Source organism: Charadrius vociferus, unplaced genomic scaffold (assembly GCF_000708025.1).
Source record: "Charadrius vociferus isolate BGI_N301 unplaced genomic scaffold, ASM70802v2 scaffold163, whole genome shotgun sequence".
In the NCBI taxonomy this organism is placed as follows: domain Eukaryota; kingdom Metazoa; phylum Chordata; class Aves; order Charadriiformes; family Charadriidae; genus Charadrius; species Charadrius vociferus.
In genome coordinates, this window is record NW_009648332.1 from 6,463,379 (window position 1) to 6,475,312 (window position 11,934).

At 58.3% G+C, this 11,934-nt stretch overlaps 1 protein-coding gene across 1 annotated transcript in view; it reads left to right on the forward strand.

Annotated features, from left to right (window-relative positions):
- Window positions 1-11,934, forward strand: part of PIK3R3 (phosphoinositide-3-kinase, regulatory subunit 3 (gamma)) — a 75,971-nt gene that overhangs the window by 8,318 nt on the left and 55,719 nt on the right. Inside the window, exons 4-6 of the mRNA XM_009884844.1 lie at window positions 5,592-5,723; window positions 9,049-9,250; window positions 10,017-10,102. Coding sequence (XP_009883146.1) covers window positions 5,592-5,723; window positions 9,049-9,250; window positions 10,017-10,102 — 420 coding nt within the window. The remainder of the gene's footprint in view (window positions 1-5,591; window positions 5,724-9,048; window positions 9,251-10,016; window positions 10,103-11,934) is intronic.

Genomic DNA, 11,934 nt, shown 5'->3' on the forward strand with positions numbered 1-11,934 from the left:
TCCATGGCCTGGGGGCTTCTCTGTGCCCATCGTGTCAGGGGCCACACACTGACCCCGAGGGTTTCCAAGCCCCCAGCACTCCTGCTCTTCCCTGCCTGTGGCTCAGGGGATGTTTTGAGCACAGAGGATGGGGCAAATCACCTGCAAAGTCCCCAGTGCCTGTGGTCAAGAGTTGTACGAGACTCTCTGGTGCCCAGGGGTGATGTCTTCTCACCCCATGCTTGCTCAGGGTCCTGCCCGCACCCTTCTCCCCCTGCCATGTGCCGGGCAGCCTTCTCCACCCGGCTGCTGCTGACCCTGGAAGCTTGGGAACTTCTCTGGCTGGTGGCAGAAGAGCTGTGGGTGGGCTGGTAGGTGCTCAGAGCCCTTTGGAGCTGAGGGAACCAAGCTGGGGGAGGCTTGGAGTGGGGATGGCCACAAAGTCCTGCGTGTGGTGGCCAGACAGTGCTTTGCCACCGCTGGGTAGGGATGGGCTGCATCCTCATGCCTCCTCCCCGGTGGGGGACAGGGCACAGAGACACTGCAGGTCCTCCCCCCACCTCATGGTGACCTGGGTGCCCCGTATTGTTCGGATGGGGATGAACCCATCCAGGATGGTGGTGAAGCACCGAAACCTCCCACACTTTGGATACGCCATACCCCAATCTGAGCTCTGGGGTCCATTGGGAGACCCAAACGCCATGAGCCTTCCCCAGGCAGTGCTGGGAAAAGCCTCCACTGCTGGCAGGACCAGGCAGGAGCTGCCTGCATCCCGGGATGGCGGGGCGAATCCAGTGGCAGCGCGAGGCGGATTGGAGCCGGTGTCTCCAGGCGTGCCGTGCCGGCGCTGCCATCCTGCCTGCTTTGATCTCGGCCCCGACACAGAGCTGTCTGCCTGGAGACTCGCTCACGTGCCCGGGAATTAGGTCAGGCCTCGGTGGGGATTAGCGGGCGACGGTGGGCCCCGGGGCTTCACCGGGGCTGCCGGGAGCTGCTGCTGGGCAGAAAGGGCAGGGCTGGAGTGAAGAGTAGCTTGAGGGGGGAGACACACCTCACACCGCTCCCCCCAGTCATCATGGTGGGGATGCCCAAGGAGGGAGCGCATCCCCATCCTCATCCCTGGGATGCCAGAGGGGACTGGAGGGCACTGGTTTCCCCTGGCCAAGCTATTAACCTCACCACAACGACTTTACTCCCGAACACGAGGCGCCCCGGTGCCTGCCGTGCTGCTTTTTATTTATACCTGCAGTGGAAATAAACCCCACATCGTCAGAGCCTGGCCAGAGGCATGAGCTCATCTCTTATATTTGGCGGTGACGAAAGAAGGGTAAATAAACAGCAGCGGCACAGATGTCCCTGCCAGACCCATCAGGGTGAATTGGGGGTGAGCTTTTGCCATCCCCTCCCATAGCTGCTGGGGAAACCGAGGAAGGGAACTGCCCTCGGGAAGCCGAGGTGGGGGAAGGCAGCCTCACTGGGTGCCCTTGAAAAGGGGTCCCTGCCCTGGCTGAGTGCAAGCAGGGGGTATGCCGAGGTGAAACCCAGGAGGGAGGGTGTTTGGGGCTGCCAGGAGCTCCCATGAATGGGCAGGGGGTGTCCTGGTAGCTGCCAGGTGCCCAGCACAAGGCACCAGTGGGCTGGCTGAGAGATGTTACAAAGATGCTCAATCAAAGCTGGGGAAACGTTCCCTGATTCAGTGCACAGCTCTCCAGTAAACCCCCGCTGTGGGATGCCCAGGAGCCCCAAACACCTGGTTGGGTCCCAGGGGTGTACAGGTCCTTCTGCAGGCAGCACCCACGTGGATGGGAAGGTATAGCCCCCAGGACGGGGTGACAAGGATGTCCTTGCAGTGCCAGCTGATGCTTACACCTAAAAGGTCTGGAAAGGGTTGGGAAACGCCCAAGTCAGTATTTGTCAGCCCCAGGTATGGTGGTTAGGGTGCTCCTCTACCATGAGGACCACGCACCCAGGGGCATCACGCTGCAGCAGTACTTGGCAGCCGAGGTCCAGCTGAGCCTGTAGGACTCCCTGCTGCGCCCCGCTGGGAGAGTGGCTGCGGGTGCTGGGCACGGTCTGCACCCCATCACCCACACTCCGGCCAGGGACGTGGGGCTCAGCCCTCACCTATGTCCATGTGCAGCTGACAGCCAGTTATCAGGACCTGCTCGAGCTTCTCCTCCAAAGCAAACCCCCCGACCTCCTCCCTGCCACCTCTTGACTAAACATCTTCCGTGTTTACCGAAACTCTGGGCTTACTCACGCCTCCCCGGCTGGCAGCAGCAGCCGGGAGAGGTCCCAGCGTTTCCTGCCCAGCCTGACTCAGCCCAAAACCCCGGCACCCCTTTGCCTCTGCTGGGATGCAGGGTCTGGGATCCCCATGGCAGGAGGTTGGGAGCATCCATTGCTTTTCCCTCTGGGCCGGTGGTCATCCCACGCACCCTTTCCCCAGCCGTAAATCTATTGGTGCTTTTCAGCCCCCATGGGGAAGGGATGCTCTCCACTGGTCCCCAGCCGCTTGCTTGCTCTGCCGGCAGGTCAGCAAGCAGGTTGTGTGCTGGAGGGGGTTGCTATGGGGTTGAGGTTGGGGTTTTGGGGTGTTTTCCTTCTATTTGTGTCAGGTGGATGGAATCCCTCCACCATTCCCCTGGGGAAGGCACGGGAACATCTGGAGAGCAGCGGGAGAGCTGTGACTCATCCTGCAGCATCATTAACTTCTTATAGCTGGTTATCATCTCCCTCTGATAAGGAGAGAGCAGCATCCATGGGGTCAGGCCGGTGGTAATTGGCTGGGAAGGCTCCAGGGTTAACCCTTCCCCGGCTCAGCATCCCCGAGCTGCTGGGGTGCCACGGGTGCCGGGGAGCAGCTTGGAGCATCCCTGGTCATGCTCTCAGCCCAGCGGGGAGCTCAGCTCACCACTGAGGCTCTAGGGGAAGGAGGGGAGCTGGGGCCAGGAGGATGCTACTACATCTCCAGAAGGATGGGAGCAAGAGGCTAATGGCTATTTCTAGCCAACGGCCAAGGAGAATGGTGCCACGAGTAGTCAGTCCCTAGCAGGGGGTAAATCTCCCTGGTCTACCCATCGCGCCTCTCTCGGGTTGTGAAGATGTTTTTTGAGTTTTGCTTTGAAACTGGCTGAGCCTTCCCTTTGAACACCCCCCCAAGCCCATGCCTAACGATGCAAATGAGCTAATTAGGCCTCGATGGAACCCGGGGCTGATCGCCTGGGGCCAGCGCCTGGCAGCGGCCCCTTCCCTGCACAGAAACAGCTTGCGGCTGCTCTCCCCAATCCACGCGCCAGCATCCTTAAGGCAAGTGACAGGTCCCTGCAGAAACCTCTGCAGCGGGCAGGGGAGAGCAGCCGGGCTCCCCCCAGGTGAGAAGGGGTTTGGGGTTTGCCTGGTGCATCCTACTGATGGTTGCAGCTCTCTGCAATTCAGCCCAAGCAACGAGACCCCTCCCAGCAGCATCCTTAGTTTTAGCCACACACTGGGGGAGTTTCAGCCCCAAATGGGGGTTGGAGCATCTTGCAGGATCCCTGACTCGGCTCTCTCGCCACTGCCCGGCTGGAGCCAACCTGCCAGCTCACTTCTCCAGGGCAAGTGGTAGAAAAATGGGGAACTGGCTGTCATCCCCAACCAAACCCCAAGTAGAAATAACCCTTTTGGCAAGCTGAGAAGGTCCAGAAGTGCAGCTGGGAGACAGGAGCATCAGCATGGACCAGAGTGGGGCCAGGATGCAGCAGGCGAGAGCTGGCACAGCCCTGCCCACCTCGAGGATGCTGAGGGCAGAGTGGCCCATGGGGGTGATGCTGTGACATCGGGGGGCTGCCAGCAAGGCAGCTCCCGCCTTTGCCCGGGGTCGCATTTGGCCACGCTGGATGGCTGCCTGCCCCGGCGTGGTGGCATCTCTCCCAGCCGTCCCCGTGCTGCCCCTGGGCACAGTTCCCGGCCGGCCGGGTGCTTGCTCCTGAAAATGAGGTAGCGTCTCAAACGGCTGGGTTAAAGGCTTTTCCGGGCATTGGTCAATCTGTTTTCTCTCTGGTCTCTGAGCCAAATTCCAGCCACTGTCCATAAGGGACCCCGCTATGGCTTCTTGTTCCCAAGCAGGTGGAGGGGCAAGCGGGCAGGCTCCCACGCTGCCTGACCCATGGTGGGGACACCACAAAGAGATGAGATCAAGCTCAAGGTGCCCCAAACCGGCCTTTGCCAGGAGTCTGGGAGCTGCTCCCCATCTCAGCCCCACTGGCCGGGCACCTCCGAAGCCATGCCCTAAGAAACGGCTTTTCTCTGCTTTTTTGGGTTTACCGACCCAGAAGGGAGCATAGCCACATGCGGTCAGCTGAAACGGTTGGAGACTGCAGGCATTCTCTACTGGAAAATGTGGGGCTGGGAGATGGAGCATCTCCCCAAATGGCACCCATATCAGTAAACTGCATTTGGGGGTAAAGACCCAGGGAGGGGAGGGGAAGGGGGCTCAAAGCAGGGCTCAAAGCCCACCATCGTCTTCTCAATCACAACACGCCGGGCCATTTGGGGCCTGACACGTCATCTTTAAGAAAGTGCAAAATTTGTTCTTTTTTCAATATTGTCATTTAGAAGAAGCGAGAAATTCACTTTCTACAAACAAACCATTTCAAACAATCCCAAATATCTCGGGCTTTTTATTATCTCCCCCCACTCTCCCCCCCCCAACATTTCTCCGATGAGGAGAATTTCAAAACATCGTGTTTGGCTCCAGTTAGAATCAAAGGCAGATTTTGAAACCTCTAGATATTTGCAAAAGGGACCGTTACCCTCTGGGCAGCCACCTCCTGGCCCGGCTGGGCTGAGAGACCTCCAAGAAAAACGCATGAGGCAATACCAAAGGATGCTAAAAGGACTCTTCGCCCTGAATCCCAGTGAAGCAATGTCCCCGCGTTGGCCTGGCCACAGGGCTTGGATGGATGTGTCCCACCCTTGGGGTCCTGCTGGACCGTGGGACATTTCTGCTGGGGGCACTGCCCCCATCCCGAGCCCAGGCAGGGTGGGCTCAGCCTCCCCTGGGCACTTTGTCCCATCCCTGGAGCATCCTTCACCGCCTCCCCCAGGGCAGCTGCCTTTCGGGGCACATTCGTAGTGTTTCGGGCTCGCTGGGGGTGACGTGGGCCTTCAGCAATGTGGGTTTCCTGGGTACCATGATCCTGTTCTATGGATGCCTTTTTCCAAGCAGTTCCTCCAGGGCTGGGGTTGGGTGCATGGTGCTTGGCTCTTGGTGGCCCAAGGGTGCCTGGGGCAGCCACTCAGCCCGTCCCATGGGTGCTATCGTGCAGTGGGGCACCAGTGGGACAGCAAGAGCCCCTGCCCACGCACTGGATGTATAGTGCACATGAGGCAGAGACACTGCCTCGTGCTCTCCGTGGGCACATGGAACTCAGGGTCAGTGGAAACTGGGACAGGAATATTTGCTGGGTGGGGGGGAAGTCTTGGCAGTGAAATCATGGGAGATGGGGGCATGGGCAAAGAAGTAGGCACTCATGTCCAGAGGAAGGCCCACAGGGATGGAAGACCTCCAAGCTCCATGCTGGAGGGGCAATACCATGGGTTAAGGGTTCCTGCTGGGTCTCTCCCTGCAGATGCCTCAGCCGTGGACATGGACCTGTACGATGCCCAGACGCTGGTGGAGGCCCTGAAGTGGTACCTCCAGGAGCTCCCATCGCCCCTGATCCCTCCAGCTCTCTACAGCGACTTGGTCCACATGGCTCAAGGTAAGCATGGTTGGGCTCCCCCCACGCCCAGGACCTTTATGGGGCTGGAGAAGCTTGGGAAGCCCCTAGAAAGGCTCTCCAGCACCTCCAGGGCAGCTCCTGATGCCAGCCCCTGCCTGATGCTGCACTAAGTGCAGATCCCAAGAAGGACCACTGGGAACATCCCCTGTGCCGGAGTGGCACAGCAGCTTTTAGATGCTCCAGGAAAGCGAGCGGAGACCCCGTGGGCAGCTTTGCCCCCACCACAGCATGGTCCTTTCCTGCTGCAGTGCCCGGAGGAGGAGGTGCTGCCTGCCGGGACGGGCGGCTGCCAAGGCTGGGTGATGCTGGCCCCAGAAGAAAGCATTATTATAATATTTTGGCTCTGCTGCCTGGGAATTTTTTACTGTAATCTCGTTAACTCTTGGCTTTATATGGGCATAGAAAATTCTCTGCTTTTTCAGCTTAGTGCCATTAGGAAGTGCTTTTAGATCCCTGCAAGCTTTCCAGCCTCTGTGCAAATGTAGGAGACCATCAAGGTTTTGGGTTTATTTGATTATTTTTTTTCAAATAAACAGGGCAGGGCTCATAGCTAGGTCAGCAGAGTCTACGGTCCATCCCAACGGGGAACCTGGACCAAAACCCATTTCAAATGCCTCCTCGCAGAGCTGCTTAGCCCCTTCCAGCCCGAGGCCCCACGGGCATCACCAGGCACATGTGAAGCCCTTGCCCACTGTGTTAGATAGGACCCGAGCCCCTTGCTGCCTTTGAAACCAGGATTTTCCCTTTCGCAGCAGCTCTCACCTCGCTGCCGGTCACTGCAGTATCCTCCAATCCCGTGCATCAACTCCCTGTCCTAAACCAGATTAGCGCTTGGGCAGATCACGCTCTTGGCTGCCTTAAGAGGCACTAAAAGATGACCCGCGGCCAGGCCAGCATGGCCTTTTCCTACCATGTCCTGGTGGGAAAAGACAACGGGCTGTTGGTGGCCTCTGGCAAGGCAGGAGGGACACACAGAGATGGGGGATAACTCACACTTGGAAGAGACACAGAACCAGGAGAAATACCCCTGGGGCTGGTGGGGATGCTGCCTTCCCCTCACCCCTTCGGAGAGAGGAGAAATCAAAGGCTGCCTCCCTTCCAAGGATAAAAATGCAATTAGGAAGCAATTAGCTGGGTTGCCTCGTTAAGTGACTTCAAAGGGAAGTGCCTTTCCCCGCAGCCTGCCCCAGAGCGGGCTCTGCTCCTGGCACAAAGGGTGCAGGAGGAGAAGGAGGGGGCAGGAACAGAGGCAAAACCGATGGGGATTTCTCTGGGGCTTAAAAATAAATAAATAAATAAATAAAAACACAAGTCTGTCAGGAGACAGTGCTGATTTTTGGCAGTCTGCCCTGCAAGCAGCCTCCTTCTGCCCCGCTGGAGGCTGCGGGCTCGTAAAGTGGCAAGCTGACCACCTGCAAAAGGAGGTCAAAAACATCCCCAAATTCCCCCTTTGGCTGTGGACCTTTCCCCTGAGGCATTCCCTGGGTGCCGAAGGGTGCAGTAAACAACCAGCTGGGGTAGGGGAGGCCTGGAGCGAAGCCAAACATCCCGTGGAAGCAGTTTGTTGGATACTGGGGCACGCAAACACCCCATCGCCATCCCAGCTGGGTTGCGGACCTGCTTCAGAGGGGATCCTGTTTCAGCGAGGTCAAAAAAAAAAAAAAAAAGAAAGAAATAAAAACACAAGTCTGTCAGGAGACAGTGCTGGTTTTTAGCAGTCTGCCCTGCAAGCAGCCTCCTTCTGCCCCACTGGAGGCTACGGGCTCGTAAAGTGGCAAGCTGACCACCTGCAAAAGGAGGTCAAAAACATCCCCAAATTCCCCCTTTGGCTGTGGACCTTTCCCCTGAGGCATTCCCTGGGTGCCGAAGGGTGCAGTAAACAACCAGCTGGGGTAGGGGAGGCCTGGAGCGAAGCCAAACATCCCGTGGAAGCAGTTTGTTGGATACTGGGGCACGCAAACACCCCATCGCCATCCCAGCTGGGTTGCGGACCTGCTTCAGAGGGGATCCTGGACCCCCCATCCCTCCTGCTCTGGTGCACCCCGGCCCCAAGGATGGATGCCGGGAGCTGGTTGGGCATCGGCCAAGCCTCAGCCCTGGTGCAAAGAGCCACAGGGAGCTGAGTCAGCCCCGGCCGAGCCGGGCTTTGAAGGCGGCTGAGACCAACCCAGCCCTGGGGACTTCCCTGTCCCCCGCAGATGAAAGGGTCAGACTGAGGCGGGGATGGAGAATGGCCGGAGAGCGGCTGTTTCCAGTGCCCAGGACAGGACCACAGTCCCAGGCCGCTGAAGCTCACAGCTCACAAGACCAGGGAGCCCCGGCCAAGGCTGCCAGAGGGCACTGGGGACGTGGGGGGATGCTGGTAGGAACACCGCGGCGCTGTGGGCTGCTCGGGGCACCCACAACGGGGGTTGTGGCAGCACCTCCATGATGTGCAACACCATTAGGTGCCTGCTTTTATTCACATGGGCAATTCAAGTATCGCTGGAAGTAGTTGTCCCCTGATCAATCCTCCCGGCTGCACAGGGACACCAACTGACAGCCCACCAGCGGCTCAGCACCACGGTTTTCCAAAGGAGGAGGCCAGAGCTGGGAGCCCCCATGCCAAAAACGATGCTCTGACATCACACCCGTTTCATTTCAGGGAGCTACAAGGGCTTCACTATGGCCGTGCCTGTAGCTCTCAGCCCAGGTGCAGCTTTTTTTTCCTCCTTTTCCCTCCCATCTTGCTTTTTCTGTAGGGGAGGGCTGAGCCTTTAAATTCGACAGATCTTCCAGCTGGTGCCCATTTCCCCACCTCTGCTTTCTCTGCCTTTTCCATGGCTTTGCTATGCACCAAGGCAGAGCTCTCACAGTTCTCCTCCGTTAGAGCAACAGCGAGGGGTGTTTAGGTGCACCCCCCGCCAGGTGAGCATCTCAGCCTCCGATGCTCCCTCCCCGGTTGTGCTGAGAGGTGGAATGTGCCAAAGTCACCCTGCGATCTGATCAGGGGTGGCGTAAGTGGGTAAATGGGGCTGGCAGCCTTCAGCGAGAGGTGGCTGAGGCTCCCAGGGCATCACCTCTGAGTGCCCTGTGCTCCATGGGGTACCAATGTGTCCCACAGCCTGTCTGTGGGAAGGGATGGGCTGCGAAGAAACCATCATGGTTTGAGGGGCAGAGGTTGATGTCAGGTTTTTTGGGGACCCTGTGGGGAGCAGAGACCTGCCACAGCTCATGCCATATGTGCTGGGGATGCCATGAGAGGCAAGGGGATGCCCCGAAGTCCCAAATTGACCTTTCTTCTCCTGTTTCCCCTCTGCCGCAGAGACCCCAGGCCTGGAGGAGTGTGGCCAGCGAGCCAGAGCCCTGCTGGCCCCCCCGGCCCTGCCGCAGCCCCAGGCACTGCTCCTGCGCCAGCTCACCCACTTCTTCTGCCGCCTCTGCCAGGGCACCCGCAGGAGCCGCCTCTCGCCCCGGCTCCTCGGCGAGCTCTTCGGGGAGCCGCTTCTCCGCCCCGCAGCAGCCAGGTGAGGTGTCCCTGCCATGCTTGGGATGGGGCAGGTGAGAGGAGGGTGCCCATAGCCAAGCACGGGCACGCTGGCCCCCCAACCAAGTTGGTTTTGCTGGATGACAGCCCACCAGCGGCTCAGCCCCAGGGTTTTCTGAAGGGGGAGGCAAGAGCTGGGAGCCTCCATCCCAAAAGTGACGCTCTGACATCACACCCATTCCCACGATGACCGTGTGTGATGTCATGCCCAGGAGTGGGATATGCAGCATGGCCCCAGTCCTACAAGAGATCCATCGGGGCGGCTGGCTCCTGTCCCCGGGCCATGGGGGTCTCAGAATCACAGAATCTCCTAGATTGGAAAAGACCTGTAAGATCATCTAGTCCGATCATTAACTTAACACTGCCAAGCCCACCACTAAACCATGTCCCTGAGCACTATATCTATACGACCTTTAAATACCTCCAGGGATGGGGACTCCACCACTGCCCTGGGTAACGCGTTCCAATGCCTGATGACCCTTTCAGTAAATAAATTCTTCCTAATATCCAATCTAAACTTCCCTCGGCACAACTTGAAGCCATTTCCTCTTGTTCTGTCACCTGTTACTTGACAGAACAGTTGACTCCCACCTGTCTGCAACCTCCTTTCAGGTAGTTGTAGAGAGTGACAAGGTGTCCCCTGAGCCTCCTTTTCTCCAGGCTAAACAACTCCAGTTCCCTCAGCCGCTATCTGGGGGGCCTGAGCTGCCGGCACCCTTATGGACCCCCCATTTTTCTCCCCACAGCACCGAGGCGAGCCCGGAGCTCCGCGCAAGGATCCTCGAGTCCCTCATCGCAGCTGGCGAGGTGACAGAGGTGATGGCAGCCCCTGGTAAGAGATGCCCGGTCGGTGGCAGAGCGGGGAGCAGCAGGAGTGAAATTCAGGGAGGCGATAGCAGCAGGTCACAGGGTGGCTTCGGTGGCCGGCGCGGTGACGGAGAGGTGTCCATGTCCCTGCGGTGGTGTCTGGGCTGAGCTGGCTCCCTGGCCAGCCACGCTGTTCCCACTTCCCCAGCTCCTTTCTCCTCAGAGAGACTGGTTTGGGGGCATTTCTTGCTTAATATCCGTGTTGCTGCTCTTTGGTCTCAGTGTGGTGCAAGCAGGTCCCGCTCCCCCATTTCGGGGGCTCGGTAGGTGTGGGTGCTCTCGGTCGGGGGCTGCTGCGCAGCTTGTTTTGGCGAGCAGGGATCTGTCTGCAGTCTGAGAGGAAAAAAATACCAACATAACCATAAAACGGCAGGATGAGCTTGCTACAGGATCAAATCCGGGTTTATGATTTTTTTACTTGCATTTAGTTTTCATGTGTGCAGAGTCACACTCCATCCATCGACACGTTGCTGCTCCCGCCGTGGGGCATCCCCAGGATGTGGATGAGGATGGGCACTTGTCCCCTACCTCCCCATGCATGGGAAAGGAGCTGGGAAAGGAGCTCGGAGCTGCAGACCCCACTCAGCCTTCACCCCCCAGGACTGCAGTTCTGCCTCTTTTATTACCCACACCAGCGTTTGCCTCCAGCACCTCTTTGCTCTTTACTTCTACTCTGGTGGTTGCAGTCCCAGCCCTCTGTTAGCCACCTTCTCATGCCACGTCCCTCTTGCTTGGTGGCATCTCATGTCCCATCGGCATCCAAAACTAAAGCGCATGTGTCTTGTGCCCTCCACAGCACTCCAAGGATGGGAGGCAAGCGGTCCATCCGGGCAGGGATACATGTGGTAGGGTGGGAGGGTGCTCAGTGGAGCACAAACCATAGACCTTGAGGACCACAGAGGTCCATCCCTGTGGGATCCCACCTCCAGGCAGCTGCCGAGATCCATCTGTGTTCCCGCACCGAGCTGCCCAGATCCCCGGGAGGCACAACTGCTTCCAGCCCTCCTGCTTGGAGATATGTTGGCGTTGGCCCCAGTGAATCCTGTCTCCTTGTGATGTGTCTGGGTCCTTGTCATCACCCGGTCTCCCCCGGGGGATGGCTGGGCCAGCCAGGATTACGACTCTTAATATTCCTCGTAAATCAGCCCTTTCAGACCTGTCATCTTATTTATTGCTCTCCCCCGAGCTCTCGCCCACAAGTTTGTCGAGATCTGTATGGCTCTTCCACCCGCTGATCCAGATGTTGGGCAGCTGTAGCCCCAGGGTCCTCATTGCCATCCCTGGACCCTGCTCTCTTACTGGTTGCCCCCACCCCAAACTGAGCAGAGAGATTGGGCAGGACTCTGCGGTCCTCATCCCCTTTCAGGGTCAAAATCTCCTCTATGGGCATGTCCTGACATGGGCACCCCACAAGTGTGGGGCAGGGCACGGGGCACTGGGGCTCACCGCCCCACAGGCTGCTTCGCTGCGGGACTTCGGACACGTCCTGCCACCTCCCCTCTCTTTGTACCTAAAAGTGAGGATATTATTACTTGGCTGTCAACACATTAGGATGTTGGGAAGCTTAATTAAATGCCTGCAAAGCGTTTTTGAGAGCTGCGGATGAAAGGGGCTATATATAAAGCGCAAAGAATTATTATTAGCGGTGGGGTCCGTGCCCCGGCCCCGCTCCCATCGCCCCGGCCCCACTCCCCCGCTGCCCCCGTGTCCCGGCACCGTGATTATTTTTGCGCGTGTGTGGAGTTGTGGTTTTATAATTATACATGTAAAATAGCTATAAATACCCTGCAATAACAC